The 27,972-nt window shown below is 39.2% G+C and overlaps 1 protein-coding gene across 1 annotated transcript in view; it reads left to right on the top strand.

Moving 5' to 3' along the window:
* LUZP4 (leucine zipper protein 4) overlaps nucleotides 1-27,972 on the top strand; it is an 83,136-nt gene that overhangs the window by 30,065 nt on the left and 25,099 nt on the right. Inside the window, exon 2 of the mRNA XM_065916892.1 lies at nucleotides 20,455-20,614. Within this exon, the coding sequence (XP_065772964.1) occupies nucleotides 20,455-20,614 (160 nt within the window). The remainder of the gene's footprint in view (nucleotides 1-20,454; nucleotides 20,615-27,972) is intronic.

Genomic DNA, 27,972 nt, shown 5'->3' with positions numbered 1-27,972 from the left:
AGCACCGTTTGAGGCAGAATTGCTTTCCTGTGTTCCTAGCCCAAAGGCATTTTCAAAATCATACCTGTGATGTTACATCCATACTCTTCAGTTGTGATATTTAGTTATCACCATGGGATACACTTTTCTGGTATTTTGGTATAAAAGACATTATGACATCGAAACACAAGTTAATGCTTTACTTGACTTGAATTCCAGGGTATAAAAATATGCTTTTTTGCTATCGTGAAAATGGGTAACGCCAAAAAGGATAAATTAAATAAATTGTTTTTTCTGAAGATTCAGACTGAAGATCATAAAAAACACATCTGATTGAAACAATAGTAACCATATTAAATTGTCTTTGAGAGTTTAATAATTTTCTCTTTTAAAGAATAGAGAAAAATAGCTTATAAATATCTTCCTAGGGAATGTTATTTTCTACAAATTCAATTTTAAAATCTATAGTTTTTCAATACAATTCAGATTAAACAAAATGAAATATAGCATAACCTCACACAATGTAAATAAACTCTATTTCAATTTAAAAAACAGCATAACCTCTGAAATCTTATTTTTGCTATTGTGCACCTGAAATATGCCATTATGTCAATTAGAAAAATAATCCTCAGTTCAGTTCAGTCGCTCAGTCATGTCCAATTCTTTGTGACCCCATCAACTGCGGCATGCCAGGCCTCCCTGTCCATCACCAACTCCCGGAGTCTACCCAAACCCATGTCCATTGAGTCGGTGATGCCATCCAACCATCTCATCCTCTGTCGTCCCCTTCTCCTCCTGCCCTCAAGCTTTCCCAGCATCAGAGTCTTTTCAAATGAGTCAGCTCTTGGCATCAGGTGGCCAAAGTATTGGAGTTTCAACTTCATCATCAGTCCTTCCAATGAACACCCAGGACTGATCTCCTTTAGGATGGACTGGTAGGATCTCCTTGCAGTCCAAGGGACTTTCAAGAGTCTTCTCCAACACCAAACTTCAAAATCATCAATTCTTCAGCACTCAGCTTTCTTCACAGTCCAACTCTTACATCCATACATGACCACTGGAAAAACCATAGCCTTGACTAGATGGACCTTTGTTGACAAAGTAATGTCTCTGCTTTTTAATATGCTGTCTAGGTTGGTCATAGCTGTCCTTCCAAGGAGTAAGCTTCTTTTAATTTCATGGCTGCAATCACCATCTGCAGTGATTGGTGGGCACAAAAAATGGCATTGCACATGTTGACCAAGAAAATTATATTTCAGAAATAGTACTGATCGTAAATGTGCTACACCTCAATATTAGAACTAATTTACAAAGGGACCATTTTTTAAGTTTGTATTTGTAACCAGTGGGATTCAGGACACACTATCCTAAAATATGGCACCTTGGCTTATTGAATATTTTAAACTGAAGGAGAAAACGGCAGAAGCAGGAAGGTCACTGAATTCTCCCCCACTCCTCCCTGTTATGGCCCCTCCCCTGAAACAAGTCATAAAACCCTCATACAAGATTGTGTCATCCCTACATCCAGAGGAAAGGACCCATTCTTTTCTCCAAAGACAAAGGGATGCCAAGAAGAATCCTAACAAGCAGACCTTGCTAAGTTTCCCCTACTTTACTGCAATTATCTGCTGTTGAATTAATTAAACAGAGGCCATTAGACTGAGGTGGCTCTAGTTCCATGGCATTCTACATAAGAAAATTAAAATCTAAGCCTCTGAATGCCTCAAGGTTACAAAATCAAAAATGCTAAAAATAACAAATAGCCAGTCAAGTTTTAAGCTACAGCAAATCAAAGACTTTCTTTTCATTCTCTCTTATAAATCTTTTCCTTAGCTCATGTTGCTGGAGTGCCCCTAATCACTTCAGGTTCAGTGTTGCCAGATTTCAATGGGTAAATGCTCAAAAAACTCTTAACATGTTTAATATGACTTAGTTTCTCTTTTAACATCTCTTGCTCTTTAATCTATCATATCTCTCCATGACTGTCCAGTCTTCATTGAAATTGGCATAAAACACTCAGGTCTAAATGTTTATTTAGGTCTTTATTTCCTTATGGAAGTTCCCATGTCACATAAAACTTATATTATAAATTGGTATGCTTTACTTCTGTTTATTTGTCTTTGTCAGTTTAATTTTTGGACCTGACCAGGGATCCTAAGAGGGTCATGGAAAACTTTTCCTGACCCGGCCAACTTTATTTTCTTCATTTTATAGTTTTCTATGTATTTATTTATGACAAGAATTTTTCTTTTTCTAACCCTATTTTAAATATTCAACCATGGAAAATATTTGTATATTTTGTGGAAAATTAGATATATTTTGTAAAAATCCTCAAGAACAAATAAAAATTGTATACTAATTAGTAGAAAAATAATATTATTGTATTTTTTGTATGCTAGACACTGTGCCATGTATTTTACATATATTCTCTAATGTGAAAGATGATTTACTTGCTAAGGGTTTATGTTATGTACAATAGATATTTTAAATTTTAAATAAAATAAATTTTAAAACTAGATATGCAAAACATTTTCCACCTGCAAATTACTGAAATCTGCATTACTGCATACTAGTAGAAAAATCTTTGTAGTTTTACTGCATACCAGGAGAAAAACAATATCATCAATTGTATTATCAGACATTAGTTTAAAATAATTCTATTGAGTTGGAAAACGGTTACTTAAAAAATAAAGGAGCTTTTTTACAAATGGCCAAACGGCACAGGGTATGCTCAATCATCAGGGGAAAGCAAATCAAAACTACAGTGAGATATCACCTTACACTCAGCAGGATGTTACTATCAAAAGCAAGCAAACAGAAAATAACAAGTATTGGTGAGGTTGTGTAGAAATTGGAACCTTTATGCACTGGTGGCAGGATTGTAAAATGGTGCATCTACTAGGAAAACTGTATGAACTTTTCCCAAAAAATTAAAAATAGAACTACCATATAATCCAGCAATCCTACTTTTAGGTATATATCCAAAAGAATTAAAGGCAGAGTCTCAATGAAATATTTGCACACCCATGCATCATAGCACTTTTCATAAGAGCCAAGAAGTGGAAGCAACCCAAATGTCCGTCAACAGTTAAATGGATAAACAAAATGTGGTAACATCTTATGAAAAACACAAAAGGACTTTTTGGCCAACCGAATACATACAATGGATTATCATTCTGCCTTAAAAAAGGGAGGAAATCCTGTCACATGCTGCAACATGGATGAACCTTGAGGACATTTTCTAAGGGAAATAAGCCAATCACAAGACAAGTATTGTGTAACTCCACTTATATGAGGTACTTAGAGTAGTCAAATTCATAGAGACAGAAAGTAGAAAGATGATAACCAGGGAGGGGAGAAAGGGAAAAAGGGAGTTGCTTAATGGGCATAGAGTTTTGGATTTGCAGGGTGAAAAAAGTCTGAAAATCTGTTGCATAACAATGTGAATACTTTTAACACTATTGAGCTGTGTACTTAAAAATGCTTAAGATGGTAAATTTTATATTAATTATTTTCCTATGATAATTAATTAAATGGTTTACATTTCTAAATCAATGTTTTTATAACCTCTTTTATTAGACAATGAAATATAGAGTTATCTCTGACATCTTATTTTTGCTTTTCCATGTAAGGTATATGCCAGTAAATCAACTATATTTCAACTTTTTAAAAAAAGGATACACCAGGACTTCCCTGGTGGTCCAGTGGCTAAGACACACACTCCCAAAGAAGAGGGCCCAGGTTTGATCCCTGGTCAGGGAACTAGATCCCATATGCCATAACTAAGACCTGATGTGGCTAAATAAATAAATAAAATTTTCAAAATATTTTTTATAAAGAATATGTCATCATGTAAATCTTTGAACAGTTATCCTGGCTAGGAAAAGAAAGCATTGCACATTTAAATTAATGCACATATATTCCCCTAAAAGCATGGAAATAAAATAAGGTTGCCTTTTTACAAAGTAAACTAGTTGAAAATGATAAAGATCTGGTGACTTGATAAGAAGATAATTGTGATTTTCAGTCTGAATGTTGTATAAAGTCTATTTAATAAAGGTAAAGATTAGTTCAAATCCAAATAGTTTCTAATGTGTATCAAAAAAATCACAGACTATAGATCGAAACCTTATCACTTCTCATATAAGTGATGTACATGTGAGAAGGTGATACTAAAGGAAGTGGGTAAGAAATGGGGAACATAGAATTAGTTTCCATCATTCTATAGACAATTAAATGAATATAAAAGGACTCCCAGTAATGTGATAGATCACCTGTTAACTTATTTTGAAGCAAAAAGATAATATATGCATCAAAAAACAAAGAATATTAAATGTTAGCAAGTGTTTTTAAAAGTAGATGCCATTAGGTGGTAGAAAGGATTGTTTTTAAAAATTATGAGTAATATATCTTTCTCGTATAAATATATACATATGTTACTTTGTCAGTTTTAAAATGTTTTGATGGGGGAGAACACTTTAGGAATTTGGGATTAACATATACACACTACTATATATAAAGTAGATTAACAACAAGGACCTACTATATAGCACAGGGAACTATACTCAGTATTTTGTAATGATCTATATGGGAAAAAATCTGAAACATAATATATTTGCTGTATACCTAAAACTAACACAACATTGTAAATCAACTATACTTCAATAGAAAGTAATTTTGGGGGGCCACATCACATGGCCTGTGGGACCTTATTTCCCTAACCTGGGATCAAACCCTTGCCCCCTGCATTAGTCATATAGAGTCTTAACCCCTGTATTGCCAGGGAAGTCCCAAAAAATAAATTAAAAAATATAGAAAAATAGAATGTACATGATAATGTTCCTTTATAAAATCAGAAACACTGAGTTATTTTTAGATATACATTTGCCCTATTAAGTCTTCCCTACCAAAGCCCATCTATGCCTTAAAAAACAAATATTGTTGTTCAATCACCAAGTCATGTCCAACTCTTTGCAACCCCATGGACTGCAGCACGCCAGGACTCCCTGGAGTTTGCCCAAGTTTATGTTCATTGCATCAGTGATGCCATCCAACCATTTTCTCCTCTGTCACCCTCTTCTCCTCCTGCCTTCAATCTTTCCTAGCATCAGGGTCTCTTGTAATGAGTCGACTGCTTGCATCAAGTAGCCAAAAACAGATATGTTGATATATAATTCACATACCATAAAATTCACCCATTTAACGTGTGAAAGTGAAGTCACTCAGTCGTGTCCGACTCTTTGTGACTCCATGGACTGTAGCCCACCAGGTTTCTCCATCCATGGGGTTTTCCAGGCAAGAATACTGGAGTGGGTTGCCATTTCCTTCTTCAGGGGATCTTCCCCACCCAGGGATTGAACCCAGGTCTCCTGCATTGAAGGCAGACGCTTTACCCTCTGAGCCACCAGGGAAGTCCTCTATACATTATATCTATTATTAAAAGCATAGCATTGAAATTTCCAACTTTTATTTGTTGAACTATTTGTCAATTCAGTTCTGTTGATTTTTATTTCATGTTTTTGGGTCTTTGTTGTTAGGTGCATATGTGTTTGTAATTTTTTCTCTACACTTTCATAGCTGAAGAGAGAGTAGTTATTCCATCCTCTGTGATTCCACAGCACATTGCTCATTGGTCTATCACTTTTCACAATTCACTGTCATTTTTATTATTTTTGTACCTCTCTCTCTCTCTACTGTGTCTCAGCTATCTGCATGGTAGAATCTAGTAAAGTACAAGAGAGAAAATAAGTAGTGAGTAAATGAATGAACTAATCCCCTTGTTTTGTGCTTAGCTTCAAAGGTATTGTTGTGCTTAGCATTTTGAGTTAAAGGTAGTGATCAAATCCAACTCCAAAAAATGCAACTGACTCTTGAAAATGTCAAATTGAATTTGGTTAAGATTCCTTCCTCAAATTTCTTTATACTTTTCAGTATATCTAATGTGCAATTCAATTGTGTGGGGAAAAGTTAGCATAACTATAAAGGTTGGGTTCTATTCTTTTGTAACTTCTACTTCTATATGTTTACATAAGTTATTTCATTTCTCTTGTTTTCCTGAGTTTAAATATCCCCACCACTATTGCCCATACAGTTTTTTCAGTAGTCATGTATGAATGTGAGAGTTGGACTATTAAGGAAGCTGAGCACCAAAGAATTGATGCTTTTGAACTGTGGTGTTAGAGAAGACTTGAGAGTCCCTTGGGGATCCAACCAGTCCATTAGAAAGGAAATCAGTCCTGAATATTCATTGGAAGAACTGATGCTAAAGCTGAAACTCCAATACTTTGGCCACCTGATGCAAAGAACTGACTCATTGGAAAAGACCCTGATGCTGGGAAAGATTGAAGGCGTGAGGAGAAGGGGACGACAGAGGATGAGATGATTGGATGGCATCACCGACTCGATGGACGTGAGTTTGAGTAAGCTCCAGGAATTGGTGATTGACCGGGAAGCCTGGCGTGCTGCGTCCATGGGGTTGTAAAGAATCGAACATGACTGAACGACTAAACGACTGAACTGATGCTGATTGCCCTCAGTGGAATGCCAGAAGTTAGAAACTGGAACAGAAAAAAAAAAAAAAGAAAAAACCTATAGGAGTAGTAAATGTTTGCCCCATTTATTTCTATTCTATTTGCTATCTACCATTAATCCAGGTTTGTAACCTAGAATTGCAGCATAGCAGGAAATAACATGATTTACTTTCTTTTTTTTTTTTTTTCTAGGAAAGCATTCATTGTGCAATTTTGAAAAATATGAGCATGAACTTTGATAAAAACAAAGAATTTACTGTAAGAACTATATTATTCTCTTTAAAAGCAATCTTCTCATGTGATTGTATACTCACATACCTAAATATTTGAAAACCTACTAGTCTACCTGATATGTAGCAAAAAAGAGTACTTATGAGAAAATATTTTTAAAAAAAATCTAACAGTATAATTAGTAATTGTTAGAAACATAAGCCTCTTTATTTACTTATTTTTTGTCCACACTGCATGGCTTGCAGGATCTTAGTTTACCAACCAGGGATTGATTTGGTGCCTGCTGCAGTAGAAGTATGCAGAGTCTTAACTACTGGATTGCCAGGGAAGACCCAGAAATACTAGCCTTTAAATAAAAATGATGCCCAAATCTTGGCTTTCTGTGTACTGATGCTGAACAGAAATATGGAGACAGTTATGGAGGAGAAAGAGTGACAATTCTTTGCCAGGCAAAAAGAGAACATAGCAGACTAGTGCCTTTGAGAACTGTGCCCGTCTCCCTGAGGAATAGTGTTAGTCACTGAGTCATGATCAACTCTTTGTGATCCCATGGACTGTGTCCCATTGGGCTCCTATGTTCATAGGATTCTTCAGGCAAGAATACTGGAGTGGGTTGCCATTCTTTTCTCCAGGGTATCTTCCCAACCCAGGGGTTGAACCCAAACCCAGGTCTTCTGCATTGTGGGCAGATTCTTTACCACCTGAGTCAGGGAAGCTCTGGGAAATAGGAAGAGGTCTATTATACAGGGCTCCTGGTTGGTGGGGGGGGGGGGGTATGTGATAAAGATCTAGGCAGTGATATGCTTGCATTCTTCTGATGGGTTGGTGGTGAGGTAAGTAGGAAATCAGCATCCTCAACCTTCAGATCCAACTGGCCTGGGGTCTACGTGCTTGCATGCAGCATATCATTGTTAAACATTAACTTTTCCTACCTGGAAGGGGTTTCAGTATGTGCAAAATAGGTCAGATATTGTGTATATCCACTAATGGAGGAAACAGGATCTTGCCCCAAGGCTACTTTAACTGTTTCTCCCAGGTTTCACATCTACTCCCTTCCCTAATTAACAGCTTCTTGAATTTGCCCATTGGAACTCAGAGAAGGTCATGAAGTCTGAATGAAGGCCATTTCCTGTAATCAAAGAAATAGGGTCTCAGAAAGTCTTTGTGCCCAGGAGCCCCACAGGGCTCAAAAGTTTCCTCAGAAACCTTCTGTTTGAAACATATGTACAAACATAACTTCTACAAGATCATAATCTATATATTTTCTTGCAGAAAATTCAGCAACTAAACTCAAAGAAATCATCCCAACAAAGCAAGATGTTTGTGAAACTGAGAAGGACCCTGTGGAGCCCTCCCTGGTACAAATCCTTTCCTTGTCCCCCATTTCTTATTTGTAGAAAATAGGCTTCATTCAGCCTCCTTGACCTTCCTTGAGTTCCAAAGGGCAGATTCAAACACTTGCTAAGCAGGGAAGGAAGGGGGATGCAGAACAAAGAGGGGAAATAATAATGAAGCCTTAGGGTAGGTCATGGTTCTTCCTCAAGGACTAAGCATAACAGTATCTTTGAACAGAAGCCCCAGTTCAGGTGGAGGATGACAAGTGCTGGGTGAGAGTAAGAGTCCTAGAGCACTTCATTATTGCCTCACCACCAAATCACATACCCTGCAGCTCCCCCCACCCCAATTTTGCCTATAAAACTTCTCCCTGAAAACTATCAGGGAGTTTAGGGTTTTTGAGCAGGGTCCACCTGATGTTGCTTGACTTTGGAATAACCTTTTCTCTGCTCCAAAACTTTGACATTTCTGTTTGTTTGGCCTCACTGTGCAACAACACACACTAACTTATGTTCAGTAACATTTGAATTTTGTTCTATTAAAGCACACGATTTAAAAATCAATTAATGTAATCCACCACATCAACATGCTATGGAAGAAAAATAACATGATCATATCAGTAGATGATAAATAAAAACCTCTCATAAAATGGTTTTGAAAAATATAGGTAAAATGATCCCACAAACTGTCAAATGCTAGGGCTATAGTGATAATTACAAAATTAAGGATGTATTCCTGAGGTTAAGTAGCAATAATCTTAGACAGATATTTAAAACTATGCATGTAAAGATTTTTTTTTAGTTGCACAAGGAAACCCTTATAAATCTTGGGCTGAGGGAAGCAAGAAATTACACTAGATAGATGGATGGATTGATATAGATATAAGCATATGTTAGAGAGCTGTTGACAAATTTGGGCTCCAAAATCACTGCAGATGGTGATTGCAGCCATGAAATTAAAAGATGCTTGCTCCTTGAAAGAAAAGCTATGACCTAAATGGTATATTAAAAAGCAGAGACATTACTTTGACAACAAAGATCCGTCTAGTCAAAGCTATGGTTTTTCCGGTAGTGATGTATGGATGTGATGAAGAGGAAAAGTTAAAATTTTACATAACCTCCTTCTGCTTCTACCTCTGTAACTCAACTTGCCCCTTGCAAAGTCTAGATCATGTAGGTCACGTAGTCTCATAAAGCGGGGACTTGCAATACTAGGAACGAGTTTATCTCACTCACCCTTGTCCTGCTTTTAGCAATCACCCAGCCCCTGCAAACCTGCTTAATCATGCCTGTCCAGACCAGGCACCCTCCACATCTTGACTCCTGTTCCCTCCCCATCTTGACTGCTGTTCCCACATGCAAAAAACCCCCTTAGTTTAAACCAGCCTATTAACAGCTAGTGTTGCCCACTACAGTCTGTCTATAAAAACTCTGTAATCCCTTTGTTTGGGGCTCAGAGCTTGGAGTGTTAACTCCTCTGGGCCCACCGGCATAGTAAACCTGAGTTCTCGAACTCTCCAAGTGTGGTGCTTGGTTTCTTGAGTACTGGTTTCTGCAACAGTGAGTTGCACTATAAAGAAAGCTGAGCTCCAAAGATGCTTTTGAACTGTGGTGTTGGAGAAGACTCTTGAGAGTCACTTGGACTGCAAGGAGATCCAGCCAGTCAATCCTAAAGAAAATCAGTCTTGAATATTCATTGGAAGGACTGATGCTAAAGTTGATACTCCAATACTTTGGCCACCTGATGCAAAGAACTGACTCATTGGAAAAGACCCTGATGCTGGGAAAGATTGACGGCAGGAGGAGAAGGGGACGACAGAGGATGAGATGGTTGGATGGCATCACTTTGAGTAAACTCCGGGAGTTGATGATGGACAGGGAGGCCTGGCATGCTGCAGTCCATGGGGTCACAAAATGTCGGAAATGACTGAGCGACTGAACTGACTGACTGGGTAGTTGACGGACTAGCCAGGGACTCTAAAGAACCAGACTCAAGACAAATGGCAGGAATCAAGTGTAGACAAAGAATATCACCTGCCATTTCAGTCAACAAAGGATGTTTCAGCCATAAAGCCATCAGCTGTTGCAGCCGCCCCCCAACCCAGTGGTACACCTTGAAGGGAATCCAGGATGGAGAAAAACAGGATACTCACTGTAGATAGTTAAAATGTATATCAAAGGGGTAATTTCAATGAGCCAAGACTTGCATCTTCCCATACATAGAAAATCATTAACTTGAGAAATCTGTTTTTTTGTGGTTAGCAGTAATCTTTTTTATAAGTATAGATGGATGTCCAAAATGCTTTAACCTCAGATATTGTCTGTTTTATGGCCACGTCATGTGGCTAATTCAGATTTTCTATTTCTTTTAAAGTCAGTTGCGGTATTTTGTGTCCAGGAGTTTGTCCATTTCATCTGAACTGTCTAAGCTGTTGGTATAAAGTTGTTCAAAACATTGCCTTATAATCCTTAACATTTTTATAGATCAGTAGTAATGTCCCTCTTTTAATTTTTGGTCCTGGTAATCTATTTTTTTTTTTGTCCATGTTGTACAGTTTGCAAGATCTTAGTTGCCCAACTGGGGCTTGAATCCAGGACCACGGCAGTGAAAGCACTGATTCCTAACCACTGGACCACCAGGGAATTCCCAGCAGTAATCTTTCAATGTTCGACTACATGTGATTTTTTTTTTTTCAGCAAATACTCTTGTATAGTCTGGCTCCTCCCTTACCTCTTTGAAATAGTCCCTCAGAACTATATGCGAGGCTTCCTTCCTGAGCTATAGTCCTCAGTAATGTCCTGAATAAAATATAATTCTCAACATTTAGGTTGTGCGTTTTTTTCCAATCAACACAACAGAGGTTGGAAAATCAGAAATGTGACTAAAATTATACCTGAAACTTAATCTAATGAGGCCACCACTGCCATACACTGATACTGAAATTTGCACCACTGCTATTGCTGCCTGCAGAAACTGGCTACTGTGGCTCAGCTTCCATGTGGAGAATAGACATAATAAACCAGGCCAGAAGAAAGATCAGTTAGGAAGCTCAATGTAAACTACAAATTGGCACTTGCCATCGGTGTTTTGTCATCTACCTCTGAAATGTAGCAGGACCTTATGGTCCTTACCAACCTCACCCCCTCAACCATGTCTTCTTCCTGCCTTTTGCCTTTGGAAAGCTTTAATCAAAGAATAAGTTTAATCAGAGAAGTGAGAAATGCTGAAACAAAGGAAAACAATCAAAGGAGACAAAATAATAATATAGTCATTAAGCACGGTCAAGGGCCTTTAGCTCTTTCTCAAGGACTATAGATAATATTCTGAGTCACATCCTGTGAGATGTCTTATAAATACCAAAACAACAGGTAGAGAAGTTAACCATATGATTACCAGACTGTACCCAGGACATGAGCTGCCACAATTTGAAAACAGACCCCAAAGAAATGGGAACAAGTACATCCTGGAATTGAAGATTAACTGTACCTAGAACAACCAAAATGATGCTAGTCAGACCATTGATGACCAATTTGAAGATTACTATGCTGTTTCTGCATGTAATCCACCCCTCCGACTCTGTCTATAAAAGCTCTCACCCCCTGCTTGTTGTGGGGAGAGTCCACTTTTGGACAGATATCCACCACCATCCAATCTGGCCTGTTTATTGGCTTTTGAGTGGAGAGCAGAAGGACCCACCACACTCCTTCAGTTTGGCTTTTGAGTGGAGGGCAGAAGGACCCACCACACTCCTTCAGTGACACCTCTACAAAGATTAAATCATGTGCTGCTGCAGCTGCGGTTGCTGACCTTCAACACCCCCAAAAGGATTTCAAGGTGGAGAGCAGAAATGAAGCACTTTATGCTCTGGAAAAACTGGCAGAACAGGTCTTCAGATAGTTAGATATTTTCAGGAGCTGATTTGATGAGCCCAGTTCTTGCATCTCCTCATATGTAGAAAAGCACTAAATTCCTTCATGGTGACATTTGCTCCTCACAACTAGCAGAAAACTTCTGCAAAAATAGTGCTTGATTGCATGTACTCCACCTTTACCAATATCACATATATACTTATCTTCTCCCTACACCTCTTTGGAGCAGTTCCTCAGAGCTATCTGAGATGCTGTTTCCTGGGCTTTAGTCTTCATTTTGCCTCATATAAAACTTAACTTGAAACTTTCACATTGTGCATTGTTTTTAAAGTTGGCAACGCTACCATGTCTTTCAGGCTCCATTATCTCTTGCTACAAACAAGGAATTTGGAACCATTAAGAAATTTTTTAAAATGTTAAAATATAGACTGTCTGTCTCTTTTTCTGGGTCACATCTATTAGAGGGATACCAGTGTGATACTTCTAGAACCCCAATGTCCCCAATGTCTTAAAGACTTACTGGAAATTTTTTTTTAAAATTTTTCTTGATGGTGGTGCTGGTGGTGTCTTGGCTTTGTTTTTGTTTTTAAAATTCCAGTTCCTCTTTTCTCTAGGTTTTAGATTGAATTTAGTAAAAATTGAGCTAGGAGACAACTTGAGAGAGACTGCTCATAAAATTACTTTGCATAAAAATTGCTTCTCTCATGTGACAAACAAGGAAATTATTTAATAAGTCTGGCCTTGCATTACTTTTGTCTACTTCCATTCAGATAAGCATAGGTTCAAACTGAGTCCCCGCTATTAATACATAAAGTCTAACCCACAGTTTCAAATGTTTCTTCAAGTCAATTGTAGAGCAATTGGGTATTTTTTAATCAAGGACCTTTTAGTTGGAAATAATAGAAGCTTATTTCAACTAGGTTAAACAAAAAGGAAGATTTGTTAGAAGAATCTAGTGGAAGTCAACAGTATGAAATGTAATTTATCCCCCGAGAAGATTGGAACTGTTTAACTTATTTGACAAACTAGGAGTATTTGTCGCAGTTGATCACATTTAACTCCTTGAAATGCTTTCTTCACTTGAATCCTGTCACCACACTTCCCTGGGTTTTCTACTACCTTACTAACTGCTCCATTTCAGTTTTCCCTTTTTGGTGCCTTCTTATCTCCCTGACAGGAGAGCGTGGAAACCCACTCCAGTGTTCTTGCCTGGAGAATCCCATGGACAGGGGAGCATGATGGGCTGCAGTCCAAGGGGTCGCAAAGAGTCAGCCATGACTGAGGCAAGTTAGCACACACGCACATCTCCCTGACCTGTAAGACACTGGTGTTCAAACTTTAGCATACATCAGAGTCACTTGGAAGACTTATTAAAATACAATTTGCTGTGCTCCAACCCCAGAGATTCTGATTCAGTGGGTCAGGAATATGGTAGGAAAATTCACATTTCTAATAAGTTCCCAGGTGTTACTGATATTGCTGGTCTAGGAACTATACTATGAGAACAACTGCTTTGAACATTGGAGACAGAACCCAGTTCTTAGACAATTTCTCTATTTATATACACTGCTTCAGTGATCCTAAAGTCATGCGACTCAGACTGGGACTTGAAACCACTCAGCCAGATCTCAAACCCAGTGAAAACCCAGATTGGGACATGAACCTATGATCTTTTAACTGAGATCACACTTGGTCTCTGGACTTAATGAAGCTCAGGTTCTTGATGTCTTATTGTAGGAAGAATTCAATGAGAGACAAAGCAATAGGTAAGAAGTGGATTTATTTAGAGAGAAACACCTTTCCACCAACCTGGCCTGTTTATTGGCTTTTGAGTGGAGAGTAGCTGGACAGAGTATGGGCCATGTCAGAAGGCAAGAGTGGCCTCAAAATACTATGTGGTTTGTTTTCATGGGCTGGGTAATTTGATAGGCTGAGCAGGAGGATTATTCTAACAAAATATTTTGGGGAAGAGGTGAAGATTTCCAGGAATTGAGTCACTGCCCACTTATTGGTCTTTGATGGTCACCCTTGGAACTGTCATAGTGCTGGTGGATATGTCACTTAGCTTATGCTAAAGTATTCCAATGAGTGTATGATGAGGCTCAAGGTTCACTGAAAGGCAAATATTCTACCATGTTGTACCTAGTTGGTTCTAGCCAATTTTCATCATATTCTATGGCTATGCCATTCTTTTAAAGGCTGTGCTTTGCCCCTTCCCTCCTGTTCTAATTTCATCTAGTCTTATGATTTTCAAAAGTAGATATACACTGATGTCTTACAAATTTGAACCTCTAGCTCAGACTTCTCCACTGAAAGTTTGTATAATTGACTACTTGATATCTCTACTCAAATACACAATAGTAATCAGAAACTTAATTTTTCAAGGCCAAATTCTTTAAAAAATGTTTTATTGAAGTATAGTTGATTAGTTAGGGAAACACTGACTGAAACAGCCTACCCTGACCAGGTACCATAGTAATCATTTGTGTGATTTATTTTATGACAGGAGGTCCCGGTAAGGAACACAGAACTAACAAGCCACCACCAACTGGAAGAATTTGGGAAAGGTCAAAAAGAGGCCTACATGTCCCATTAATCTCACAGGATCCTCCTCGCTGGAATCCATCTTGGCTGAGTGATGCGTGTACTGCCAGGAAGGACCCTGGAGTTAGAGTGATTGGCCAGAGACAACCAGGAAACTAATCCCATTACCATAAAATTTGAAAAAGCATGCCACATAGCAGAGCAGTTCTCCTGGGGTTCCTTACCTTGCTGCTCTCCACTTAGTATCCCTTCCTAATAAAGTCTCTAGCTTTGTCAGTACATGTCTTTCCTTGAAAAATTAATTTCTGAGTGTTCAACAGGAGCCCATTCTCAGGCCTGGAAGGGGTCCACCTTCTTGTAACAGATTTACGATGTTATATTAGTTACTGCTGAACACAAAGTGACTCAGATATACATACATTCTTTTTCTGTGCTATACAGTAGGACCTTGTTATTTATCCATTCTATATATATCAGTTTGTATCTGCTAATTCCAAACTCCCAATCCTTCCTTCCTGCACCCCAACCTCCAACCCAAGACTAAATCCTAATCTTACTGAAACCAAGCAACACCCTGTGGGGGCCCTCTTGGGCCTGAAAGTTTTTCTACATCCCAGTTCTTATATGCAGTAAAAAGGCTTCTGCCTCCTGGACCTTCCTGAATATCAAAGGGCAGATTCAAACAGTTGCTAACCAGGAAAATAAGGGAATGAAGAAACAATGGAGGAACAATCAAGAAACAATAGTGCAGCAATTAAAGCAGTGTCCTGTTTCCTTCTCAAGTGGTACTCCTGACATTATCTTTGTCGTTTTTCTGGGTGGGAGGGGAACTAAGGCCCCCACCCAGTTGTAGGATGGTAACTTTAGACTGAGCACAGCATTCCCACAACACTGTCCTGGTATCTCTCCATCAACCCATCAGAAGAAAGTCGCACACTCTGCAACCCTTATCCCAAATTTTGCCTAAAAAAATTTCCCTGAAAACCATCCAAGAGTTCGGGGATTTTGAGCATGAACAATCCCCATTCTCCTTGATTTGCCCTTCAATAAGCCTTTTTCTTTTCCAAATTCTGATGTTTTGCTTTGACCTGCATACAAATTTACATTTGGTAACATTAACTCACAAACCCGGCTCCTCCCCTGTTTGGCCCCATTTCAGTAAATGGCAACTCCATTCTTCTATTTTGTTCAACACAAAAGTTTTGAAGTCATTCTTGACAATGTGCCTTCTATCACACTCTATATGCAGTCCATCTGCATATCCTGTGAGATCTACCTTTAAATTACATCCAGAATCTTCATCACCACATCTCACCACCTCTACTACTACCATCTTAATTCAAGCCATCATCATTTCTTGCCTGGATTTTTGATGTCAGCTACAAATTGGCACTTAGCTTGGGCACTTGCCATCTACTTCTACAGTGATTAAATCATGTGCTGCTACAGCTGTTGACCTTCCACACCCACTGAAGGGAGTTCAAGTGGAGAACAAAAATGAGGCACTATGTGCTCTGGAAAAACTGGCAGAACAGGTCTTCAGATAGATATTTTCAGGAGATGATTTGATGAGCCCAATTCTTGCATCCTCTCATATTTAAAAAGCGCTAAATTCCTTCATGGTGACATCTGCTCCTCATGATCAGCAGAAACCTTCTGCAAAAATATGTGCTTAATTGCATGTACTCTGCCTTCACCAAAATCACATATATACTGACCTTTCCCCCCTACCTCTTTGGATCAATATCTCAGAGTGATCTGAGATGCTGTCTCCCAGGCTATAGTCCTCATTTGCCCCAAATAAAACTTAACTTGAAACTCCTACATTTTGCAATTTCTTAAGTTGACAATATCAAGAAAATGAGTCCAGAGGAAATGAAAAGAAATAGTATGATTATGTTTGGCAGCTAACTGGATTGTTTGTGATTACATTATGAAAGAATCCCTCCCCTGGAAATATTAAAGGAAAAATTTTTCAGGAAGCTGGATATATTTTAAAAATATATGGAAATAGAAACCTTTGAAATTTGAGTTATTGTTAACTCTTATTAATACCCACAGGCTGAAGGTGAAGTCTAAGAAAGTTTGTGTAATACATAGGAAATTTTTCATTCATTAAGATTTTGCCTTATGCATTTATTTCTTCTGTTATTCAAGATTTATTATTCCAGTCTTATTCCTAATTCCCTTTTTTCTGTCTTCTCTAAGATAGGAAACGTTTCTATTGATTATTTCATATTGTCTTCACTATTTTTAATGCCTTTCTTTTCCCTAACTCCTTTTCCCATAGCCTATAAACGTGTTTAACTAAATCTTTTCCATTAAAAAGAAACACTCTATCTTACCTTGTGGAAGTAGTTGTTAAAACAATGAGTTGGAGTTTAGCACCAGTATTTACTAGCTATGTGTCCTTGGGCAAAATTTTAAAGGCCTCTGTACCATTCCCTTATCTGTAAAAATGAAATAATACCATTTCTTACTTTATGAGATTATTATGAGAGTTAAACGGTGACTAATAAAGCTCTTAGAACAGTGCTTGACAGATAGTAAATGCTATATGTGTTTACTAAATAAAACCTAATTAATTAATTAATCAATCCTCAATTTATGGTTTGTTAGAACTCTGCTGACACTGCATAAGGAAATGGCAACCCACTCTACTATTCTTGCCTGGAGAATCCCATGGACAGAGGAGCCTGGTGAGCTACAGTCCATAGGGTAGCAAAGAGTCAGACACAACTGAGCTACTAACACACACAGAACTCTGCTGAAGGTTTAAAAAACAAAACTCTTAATTACTAAATTTAATGTATTATTTACTTCTTCACTGATTTGATCTTCCAGCAATGCTTGACCCAGTTCAGTTAAGTTCAGTCGCTCAGTTGTCTCCGACTCTTTGCAACCCCATGGACTGCAGTATGTCAGGCCTCCCTGTCCATCACCAACTCCCAGAGTTTACTCAAACTCATGTCCATTGAGTCAGTGATGCCATCCAACCATGTCATCCTCTGTCGTCCCACTCTCTTCCTGCCTTCAATCTTTCCCAGCATCAGGGTCTTTTCCAATGAGTCAGTTCTTTGCATCAGGTGGCCAAAGTATTGGAGTTTCAGCTTCAGCATCAGTCCTTCCAATGACTGCTCAGGACTGATTTCCTTTAGGATTGACTGGTTGGATCTTCTTGTGGTCCAAGGAACTCTCAAGAGTCTTCTCCAACACCACACTTCAACATCATCAATTCTTCAGCCCTCAGCTTTCTTTATAGTCCAACTCTCACATCCATAGATGACTACTGGAAAAACCATAGCTTTGACTAGATGGACCTTTGTCAGTATAGTAATGTCTCTGCTTTTTAATATGATATCTAAGTTGGTCATAACTTTTCTTCCAAAGAGTAAGCATCTTTTAATTTCATGGCTGCAGTCATCATCTGCAGTGATTTTGGAGCCCAAGAAAATAAAGTCTGTCACTGCTTGTGAGGAGATACCCCACCTCCAAGGGCAGAGAAATCCCAGCAAGATGGTAGGAGGGATGAAATTGCATTTAGAATCAAACCCCATACTTACCAGAGACACTCAGAGGGCTCAAACAAACCTTGTGCACACCAGGACCCAGAGACCCCACAGAGGCTGAGACAGAACTGTGTTTGAGTGTCTCCTGTGGAGGTATGGGTCAGCAGCAGACTGCTGCAGGGGCAGGGGCTCCAGGTGCAGCAGACCTGGGTATGGCATAAGCCCTCTTGGAGGAGGTCACCATTAACCCACCATAGAGCTGCCAGAACTTACATAGGACTGGGAAACAAACTCTTGGCAGGCACAAATGGAACCTTGTGTGCACCAGGACTCAGGATAAAGGAGCAGTGACCCCACAAAAGACTGGCCCAGATTTGCCCAGGATTGTCCAAGAGTCTCCTGCAGAGGCATGGGTCGGCAGTGGCCTGCTGCAGGGCTGGGGACCCTGAGTGTAGCAATGCAAGCATGGGATCTTTTGAAGGAGGTCACCATTATCTCCATTACTTCCCCATAGTTTGGCCCCAGATAAATAACAGGGAGAGAACACATCCCCACCGACCAACAGAAAATTGGATTAAAGATTTACTGAACATGGCCTTAACCCATCAGAACAAGACCCAATTTCCCCCTCAGTCAGTCGCTCCCATCAGGAAGCTTCCATAAGCCTCTTATCCTTCTCCACCAGTGGGCAGACAGACTGAAAACCACAATCACAGGAAACTAACCAGTCTAATCACATGGACCACAGCCTTGTCTAACTCAGTGAAACTATGAGCCATGCAGTGTAGGGCCACCCAAGACAGACAGGTCTCGGTGGAGAGTTCTGACCAAACGTGGTCCAGTGGAGAAGGGAATGGCAAACCACTTCAGTATTCTTGCCTTGAGAACCCTATGAACAGTATGAAAAGGCAAAAAAGATAGAACACTTGACCCAGTGGAGTACTAAATTCTTCTTGGAATTCTCCCTTTATTTCCTCAACACCACTTTCCTGGTTTTTCCTATAACTCTCTGATACTTTCTACTCAATTTCTTTTGTAATTTCCATGGGGTTCTGTCTTTAATCCTCTTCCCTTATTGCTCTATAACTCAAATATGATAGGAAAAAATTGTTTCAAGTCTTTCACATAATAAAAAATGTCCCTCCATAATCTAATCTCTGCTAATTTCTTCAGATCCATCTTTCAGTACCTCACCACAATGAATGGCTTGCACTTTCCAGAGTGTGCTGGTAGTGCTGATTTCTCTGCCAAGCAATATCCTTCCCAACCCTACAATTATTCCTTAATTTTCAAGTCCTAATTAATTTTTTGATATGTTAAGTGAATTTTCTCCTTTAAGTCATATACATATATATATATGTTTTGTAGCTACCAGTATCCCCAGAGCACAATGCTGTGAGGAGCTCAATATTTGTTGTATAGACTGAATTATAGCACTTAAATTAATATTTTGCATGTATTTATTTTTCACAAGCAACTGTATATGTCTTTAGAAAACGATTAGCTTATTGGGACGTCCCTGGTGGTCCAGCAGTTAAGACTCTGCACTTGCACTTTAGGTGCACAAGTTCAATCCCCTCTCCTCGGTCAGGAGTTCCTCAATGCCACGAAGTGTTGCAAAAGGAAAAAAAAAAAAAAAAAAAAAAAAGAGAGAGAGATAGAGACTGACTTACAGTCTTCAGGACTCTGACCATAAGCACTCAATTACCTTTTAAAATCTCTTCAGACATTTATGTTGTGATTTCTGTAACAACTTGAACAAATTTTCAGCTCTTAAAAATTATTAATTTGCTTTTTATTTCCCCTGAAGAACCAGTTAGTTGCACAGGATTCCACTAACATGTAGAAGTGGTGTATACAGAGCTTTATTAGGCAAAAAGTGTGACATTTCCATTTTTCTTAAGAAAAGTCATGAACAAACATTTAGGGAAGTCACAAAAAAGTATATGTCACTATATACCTCTGAAAGTGAAAGCTGCTCAGTTGTGTCTGACTCTTTGCAACCCCATGGACTATATAGTCCATGGAATTCTCCAGGCCATAATTCTGGAGTGGGTAGCCTTTCCCTTCTCTGGGGGTTATTCTCAACCCAGAGATAGAACCCAGGTCTCCCGCACTGTGGGTGGATTTACCTGCTGAGCCAGTAGGAAAGTCCACTGGATGAGTCTTAACTGATAGATTTATGGTAGTTCTTTGAATTTGAGAGAAACAGAACCAGTCCATCCTGAATATAACATTGTATTCTATGGAAATGCCAGCTGCAAAGAGGAGAAATGGGGGGGTTCTTCTGAGAGCTATAAAAAGCAAGGATCAAGCAGTCTGTTTCACATACACACAGACACACATACATACAAAGTAGCCAACTGAGCAGTGTGTGTATAGGAGAAGAAACAATTTTTAGAAAGAGCGGGAAAGAAATGGGCCAGTCTTCCTCTTTTTTTTTTTTTTCTTGGTGAGCCAAGTTTCTGATTGGAGACCTGAGAGTAGATGCCAAGCTCCACCTCCTGGGTCATAGGGACAGCAAAGCGACAGACTGTGATTGGAGGACGAGTTTTGTAGGAACCCGAGTGAACAGTACTGGGGGCTCCACACTCGTTCGGAGTGTGGTGCAGTCACGGTGAGGAGACAGCTTCTATTTCCAAACGAATATTTTCTGGAAAGGAGATGACAGACACCGACAAAGAGGGAAAGATGGACTTTCTAGATACGTCTCTAGGTATGTATCAATAGATCCCGGTTGTGAAGGGCAGGTTGGAAGGCGGGCTGTGAGGCTCGCCCTCAGGCAGGGAGGCTTCCCCCTAGCTAGCGCCCACCGCTGTGAGAACAAAAGAGCGATCCGAACCCCCACCCCCACCCCCAGGCCCTTGCCTTTCCTCTCTGTTCCCATTTTCCCGCTTCTCCAGCCCTGGCCTCTTAGATGGAAAACTGGCCAAAGCTGACAGAAATTGCGTAGGGATTGCTGGAAGGGGTCTGATGTGGGAAATAAAAAGCCGACTGTATCCATATATTATATCATTTAAGGACTTCCCTGGTGGCTCAGACGGTAAAGTGTCTGTTTACAATACGGGAGGCCTGGGTTCGGTCCCTGGGTCGGGAAGATTCCCTGTAGAAGGAAACGGGCCACCCACTCCAGTATTCTTGCCTAGAAAATCCCATGGAGGAAGGAGCTTGGTGTAGGCTACTGTCCATGGGGTCGCAAGAGTCGGGCATGACTGAACGACTTCCATTTCCCTATCATTCAAAGGAATGGTAGCAAGTTACCTTTTTCACATTCATGTGCAGTTAGTCGCCCTTGCTCTTCACAGTCCCAGCGCGTGTCACAAAGGGTGAAGTAACAAGCCTAAGGCTAGTTTTTGAGGAGTGGTGGTCAGGCAGCCAGACTGGGCAAAGGGATGGTTTATTTGGTTGCCTGTTTTTTTGATTGATACCTGTTCGGTCTAGACCGCCCTTCACTTCTGCTGGTGCCCTCCAGTCTCTCGCGCTTCCCTAGTAGCTAATTTGGTAGAGTCCTTCTGTAATGCGGGAGACCACGGTTCGATTCCTGGGTCGGGAAGATCCCCTGGAGACGGGAAAGGCTACCCACTCCAGTATTCTGACTTGGAGAATTCCATGAACTGTATAATCCTGAGTAAAGAGTCGGACACGACTGAGTGACTTTCACTTTCACTTTTCCAGTCTCTCACCTCAGACCTCTACTGTCTCACAGCCACTTAAAAATTGGAGGTGAGAGGGGGAGGGAGGGAGGACGGACTGCATAAATGAAGCAGGGGGAAGGGGGGCAAGAGGTGGTGGTGAGGCAGCACAGAGCAGAGGAAGGGAAAACCTTAGTCATGGCGGGGAGCAGAAGGAGCAACAAAGCATCAGCGACTTTAGAAAAGAGAAGTAGAGGAACATGGCGGATGTGGAGGTGAGGAGCAAGGAGAAACGAACCTGGGGATGGGAAGAACAGTAGAAAGAGATTTCACCTCAGAAATGAGAGTGGGTGAGCAAAGCAGGGAGGGCAGAACTTTGAAATGGAAGGGCACAGAGTAAGGAGGGCTGATATTATAAGTGAAGAGAGAGAGAGGAAGGACAGACATCAGAATTGAGGAGGAAGGAGCATCAGACCTAAAATATGAGACAGGGAGCAATAGTAAGAAGCAATCATTAGAAGTGGAGAGAAAAAAGCAGAGAGAGAGAGGGAAAACAAAACAGTGGGAAGAGCCAGAGACAGGAGCAAAGACCTTAGGAAAGAGAGGAAGTGTAAGTGGGGAGAGCAGACCTCAGAAATGAGCAGAGCATTGCAGCCAGGGAGGACCTCAGAAATGGTAGGGAGCAGGTGGAGTAAACCATAGAAATGAGGGTAAGAGACCAGAGCAGGGAGGGTGGACTTTTGAAAATGAAAGTGGATTCTCTTTTTAGTGTTGAGCTGTAAGAGTTCTTTATGTTGTGGACACTGGAACCTTCTCAGATATATGATTTAAAAATATTTTCTCCTATTTTGTGGTTGTTTTTTCACTTTCTTGACTTTCCTTTGAAGCACAAAAGTTTTTAATTTTGATGAAGTACAACTTATTTTTTTTTCTTCTGTAGCTCATGCTTTGGTATCATATCTAAGAAATTATGATAAAGAGTTTTCTAGTTTCCACTTTGATTCATATTTTATACTCACATCATTGATTCATATTGAGTTAAATTTTTGCAGATAGTGTGAAGTAGAATCTAACTTCTCTTAAATTCTTTTGCCTGTGAATATCCAGTTGTGAACATCATTTGTCATAAAAACTATTCTTTCTCCTACTAAATGGTCTTTCTTAACTTCATTTTTGGATAGTTCATTGCTTTCCTAACTTCATTTTTGGGTAGTTCATTGCTAGGGTATAAAAACAGAATTTATTGCTACCCAATAAATTATTGGATAAATCTTCATCATTTCTTATTGTGGTGTGCAGGAGCTATTCTTCATTGTGGTGCAGGAGGCCTCTCATTGTGGTGACTTCTCTTGTTGCTGATCACAGGGTCTAGGCATGCAGATGGATTTCAGTAACTGCAGCATGTGGGCTCAGTAGTTGCAGTTCCCAGGCTCTAAGGCAGGAGTTTAGTAGCTGTGGCACAGGCGCTTAGTTACTCTGTGTCATATGGAATCTTCTCAGACCAGGAATTGAACCAGTGTCCCTTGCCTTGCAAATGAATTCTTAACCACTGGGCCACCAGGGAAGCCCCAGGCAAAACTTTTGGTTAGTCATTTAAGGCCCTACTAGTTTGAAGCCAGAAAAATACATCATAAAGAGCAAATATATGTTGTTTCTATGAAAGTGAAAGTGTTAGTCACTCAGTCGTGTCCAACTCTTTGCGAGCCCATGGACTGTAACTGGTGAGAAATCTATGCTTTTCCAACAAATTCCCCCATGCTTTTATTAAAGTGAAAAGATTGCTTTTAACAATATATATCTTTGGATAGCTACACATATTCATTAGAAAAGCAATTTTATATTATTTGTATATTACATATATAATTTTATATTATTTATGGGAGCTTCTCTGGTGGCTCAGATGGTAAAAAAATCTGCCTGCAATGTGGGAGACGAAGTTTCCATCCTTGGTTGGGAAGATCCCTGGAGAAGAGAATGGTTACCCACTCCAATATTCTTTCCTGGAGAAGTGCATGGCCAGAGGAGCATGGCGGGCTACAGTCCATGGGGTCTCAAAGAGTCAGACATGACTGAAAAGCAATTTTATATTATTTGTATAATACATATATGATTTCATATTATTTATACACATATAAATATATTATTTACATTGAATGCACAGATTTTACTTCCATTGTAATCAAATAGAAAAAGGCTCTACAAATTTATTTTCTTTTTTTTTGTCACTAGTAAACATTCTCAAAAGGCGTTATAAGTGTTTTTTTAAGAAATAAAAGGCAAAAGTAAGACCAAAATTGGAACTGGCAACAGCAAGAACTTACTGGGAACTGCACCCCCCATGTTCATCACTTCTATCTAAATAAGACTAAGGCAAATGATTCAGTAGTTAGAAAAAGAGGAACCCTTTTTGCTTGTTAGATATATTATATCATAGATTCATAAATGTTTATAAGGTATCCACTCTGTATTAAGCACTATCTAGACACTTGGTGTACCGATAAATAAACATGGTCTCATCTCAAGTATTTGATAATGTGGTTGGAGAGGCAGATAAATAAATACATGCAGTTATATGTTGTTTTAAGTGTTCCCAAAGTATTACATGTTGTCAGAGTCTCTCAGGAATTGAGAGGAACCTTAGATCACTTACATTTTTTGAGGTTTCTGATATTTTAAGTATTTAAAAAATGACAAAACAATGTTTACAAAAATTGGGGTATATTTTAAATGTTTATAAATAATAAAGTAGTGCTTTCAACATATTCTAAAACACCAGGCAGTATAGTTAGGCTTTTCACAAGAAAATCAATTCTTTAATTTTAATAAAAATTTAATTATTCATGTGGCATCTCAAGCAGCATGATCTATTTTAAGCAGTATGAGGAATGTTGTTTCTTCAACCCTGATAGTATACTTCTGAGACTAGGTATATCTCACTTAGATCAAGAATTCAAATTCGAGGCTCTTTGGTGAGTCCTGGACCAAATGGTTCTCCTTGGGAGACTGGATTCTCCCAATCCAGATTCTCCCAATGGATTCAGTGGAGAATGTCATCACATGGAGTAGCAAGAACAAAGCACCATGTCTCTGTAATGATATATCTTGAGAACTGAGGCAAAGGATGCCGTCTTCATAACCTCACAGACTATGCTGAAAGGATCCTTATACATCTTACCCAGGCGCAAAAACATTTGTTTTCTCTTCTTTATGGACAGGCTGAGCAGCAATTGAATCTCATCTCTAAATCATAGCTGATAAGATGTATATTTTTTAATTTTAAAAATAATTTTATTTATTTATTTTTTGGCTGTGATGAGTCTTCATTGCTGTGTGGGTTTTTCTCTGGTTGCAGTGAGCAGGGGCTACTCTCTAGCTGTGGTGCTTGGGCTTCTCATTGCGTTAGTTTCTCTTGTTGCTGAGCAAAGGCTCTAGGGCACATGGGCTTCAGTATTTGCAGCACATAGGCTCAGTAGTTGTGGCTCATTGGCTTAGTTGCTCTGAGGTATGTGTGATTATCCTGGACCAGGGATTGAACCCATGTCTCTTGTGTTGGCAGGTGGATTCTTTACCACTGAGCCTTCAGGGAAGTCCTGATAAGATCTTTGATTTCTAGCTGTTTATGTTATTGCACAGTTCCGTTGCAGTGTAACAAATCAAATGGTGGTCTCTAGACTTACCAAATCCAAGGATTAAAAGTATGTATAATGTCACTTCGGAGAAGGAAATGGCAACCCCCTCCAGTACTCTTGCCTGGAAAATCCCATAGATGGAGGAGCCTGGTAGGCCAGTCCATGGGGTCATGAAGAGTCAGACATGACTGAGCAACTTCACTTTCCCTTTTCACTTTCATGCATTGGAGAAGGAAATGGCAACCCACTCAAGTGTTCTTGCCTGGAGAATCCCAGGGACGGGGGACCCTGGTGGGCTGCCGTCTATGGGGTCGCACAGAGTTAGACATGACTGGTGCCACTTAGCAGCAGCAGCAGCAGCAGCCTAATGTCACTTAAAAAAAAAACCCTGCAATGCATCCAAGGGTGTAAATAATTGAAAGTTTTGAAAGTAATTAAGTTTTTAAAATATTTTTTTATTTTTTTCTGCTTTATTAAGATATAATTGACATATACCACTGTGTAAGTTTAAGGTGATGTACAATGTGATGATTTGATTCGCATATATATTGTGAAATGTTTACCTCGGTAAGAAAAAGCAATTAAGGTTTTAAACAAGTTTGTAAATGACCATTATGTGTAAAAAGTCAAGACTGCTGGTTTTTCTCAGTTTTTTTTTCCTGCTGTGAAACCATCTATTCATCTTGACCTGCTTAACATACACCTGTATACTCAGAAGATAGAAACCTCAAAATAGAAAAATGAAGTACATTCTAGAGACCATATGCATACACATGAGAAACTGTTTAGTGTCAATAATATTAAATGCTAATTCAAGTTTTTATTAACTATCTACTATGTATCTAAGAGAATTTCTATGAAACAGAAATACTTCTTACATTATACTTTTTTCCTTCAATTTTCTAATGTTATTGGTAGAATTTTAGAGCTAGAAGGGACTATAGAGACTCTCTTGTTTCCAAACAGTCAAATAAGGAAGTGTCTAGAAAGAGAAAGGAATGTCATTGCTAAACTCATTTCACATAGGCAATACCTGAAGTCTTTTTTTTAGTTCTCATGGTACATTTTTATGTTGGGGCCGTACATAGTTTTTCCTAATACCTTTTTTTTCAATTATATTTCAATGTAGACATTTGTGAATTTAATATGGAATATTGGTGAAATCCCAAATACTAGGCTTATTTTCAGAAAACCTAGCACAGAAGCATAGAATGGGTGTTCAAGATTATGGACCTGGGGTGTTTTTCTTTTCTCCCTTTGAATCTGGAGCACCTTCATGATTACAATTTCCTATTCACTTGACTTACATCATAGTTGACATTTTAAATACTGACACTAGAACTTACATTAGTTTAGATGGGTATTATGCCATACAGTGGAGAAGGCAATGGCAACCCACTCCAGTACTCTTGCCTGGAAAATCCCATGGACAGAGGAGCCTGGTAGGCTGCAGTTCATGGGGTCGCTAAGAGTTAGACACAACTGAGTGACTTCACTTTCCCTTTTCACTTTCATGCATTGAAGAAGGAAATGGCAACCCACTCCAGTGTTCTTGCCTGGAGAATCCCAGGGACAGGGGAGCCTGGTGGGCTGCCATCTATGGGGTTGCACACAGATATGACTGAAGCGACTTAGCAGCAGCAGCAGCAGCATGCCATATAGGCTTTTCTTGAGGTGACCACACCATATCAGTGTTTTAAGTGCAAAGAGAAATGGAATAGCCAACACTTGGCAAGAGGTGAGATAAAAGATCTGTATTATAAAGGTCTTATTGTAAAATAAGTAACAAACATACTTGCTTTTAAGGATTGAATGTTATATTAAATGCATGCATCTTGCATGTTTTCTTTGACTTTCCTCCTTTTGTGGTCTGGGCAGCTTTGCAGTATTTGCTAAAACAAGTTCCCTTGTTTTAGAAAATGAGGAGAGTTTCTAAAAACAGTCAAATGAAATAAAGATTATTAGATAACAGAAAGGATAGTTTCCTTCCAAATAGCTGTGCAGTGATAATATAAATTCTCTCTCTACTTAAAAAACATAGATCAATTTCCTGATTTCATGTGATACTTAGAATATTACCAAGCACATAGATGCTCTCAGAAACTGCTTGTTATTTGGTAGATTGACATGGCACTGTGCTAGATACTGTATGGAATACTCCCCTTGGTCCCTGTCCATAATCCTTACTACTTAGCTTCTGACATTCAAGGCTTTTCATCATCCACCTTATCTGTCTGACCTTTCTCCCATAACTATCTGGCACCAGTCTTCCATTCTAGCCAAACTGAACTTCTCCTTGAAACATATTATATTAATTCCTGGCTCCAAGGCTTTTTTTGTTTCTCTTTCATGGAATGCTGTGATCTTTCACCTCTTCAAGCCCTATCCCTTTTACCCACCTCTGCTACAAGGATTTAGCAAATTTTCCAGTACACAGTAGTCTGTCTTTTGTCTGCAATCTTGGAACATTTAGTGCCTGTGTTATTCATTTGATTCTTAATCATATACAGGCAATTCCCAACTGGTAAATGTGTTGTTATGTTCCAATACCTCATTTATACACCAGTTGTTGGGTGCATAAAGAATTGCATGCATAGAAACAATATTTTAAAGAGTGGACAGGTTTCTAGGACAATGCACTAGAGTCTATTTGGCTCACTGATACTTGGATTGAAACAACCATTTGTAGTAATATTTTATGCAAAAATGAATTT

This window comes from Muntiacus reevesi, chromosome X, assembly GCF_963930625.1.
Source record: "Muntiacus reevesi chromosome X, mMunRee1.1, whole genome shotgun sequence".
Taxonomy (NCBI): domain Eukaryota; kingdom Metazoa; phylum Chordata; class Mammalia; order Artiodactyla; family Cervidae; genus Muntiacus; species Muntiacus reevesi.
The sequence above is the reverse complement of the archived record's forward strand: the minus strand, read 5'-3'. Positions and strand labels throughout refer to the sequence as shown.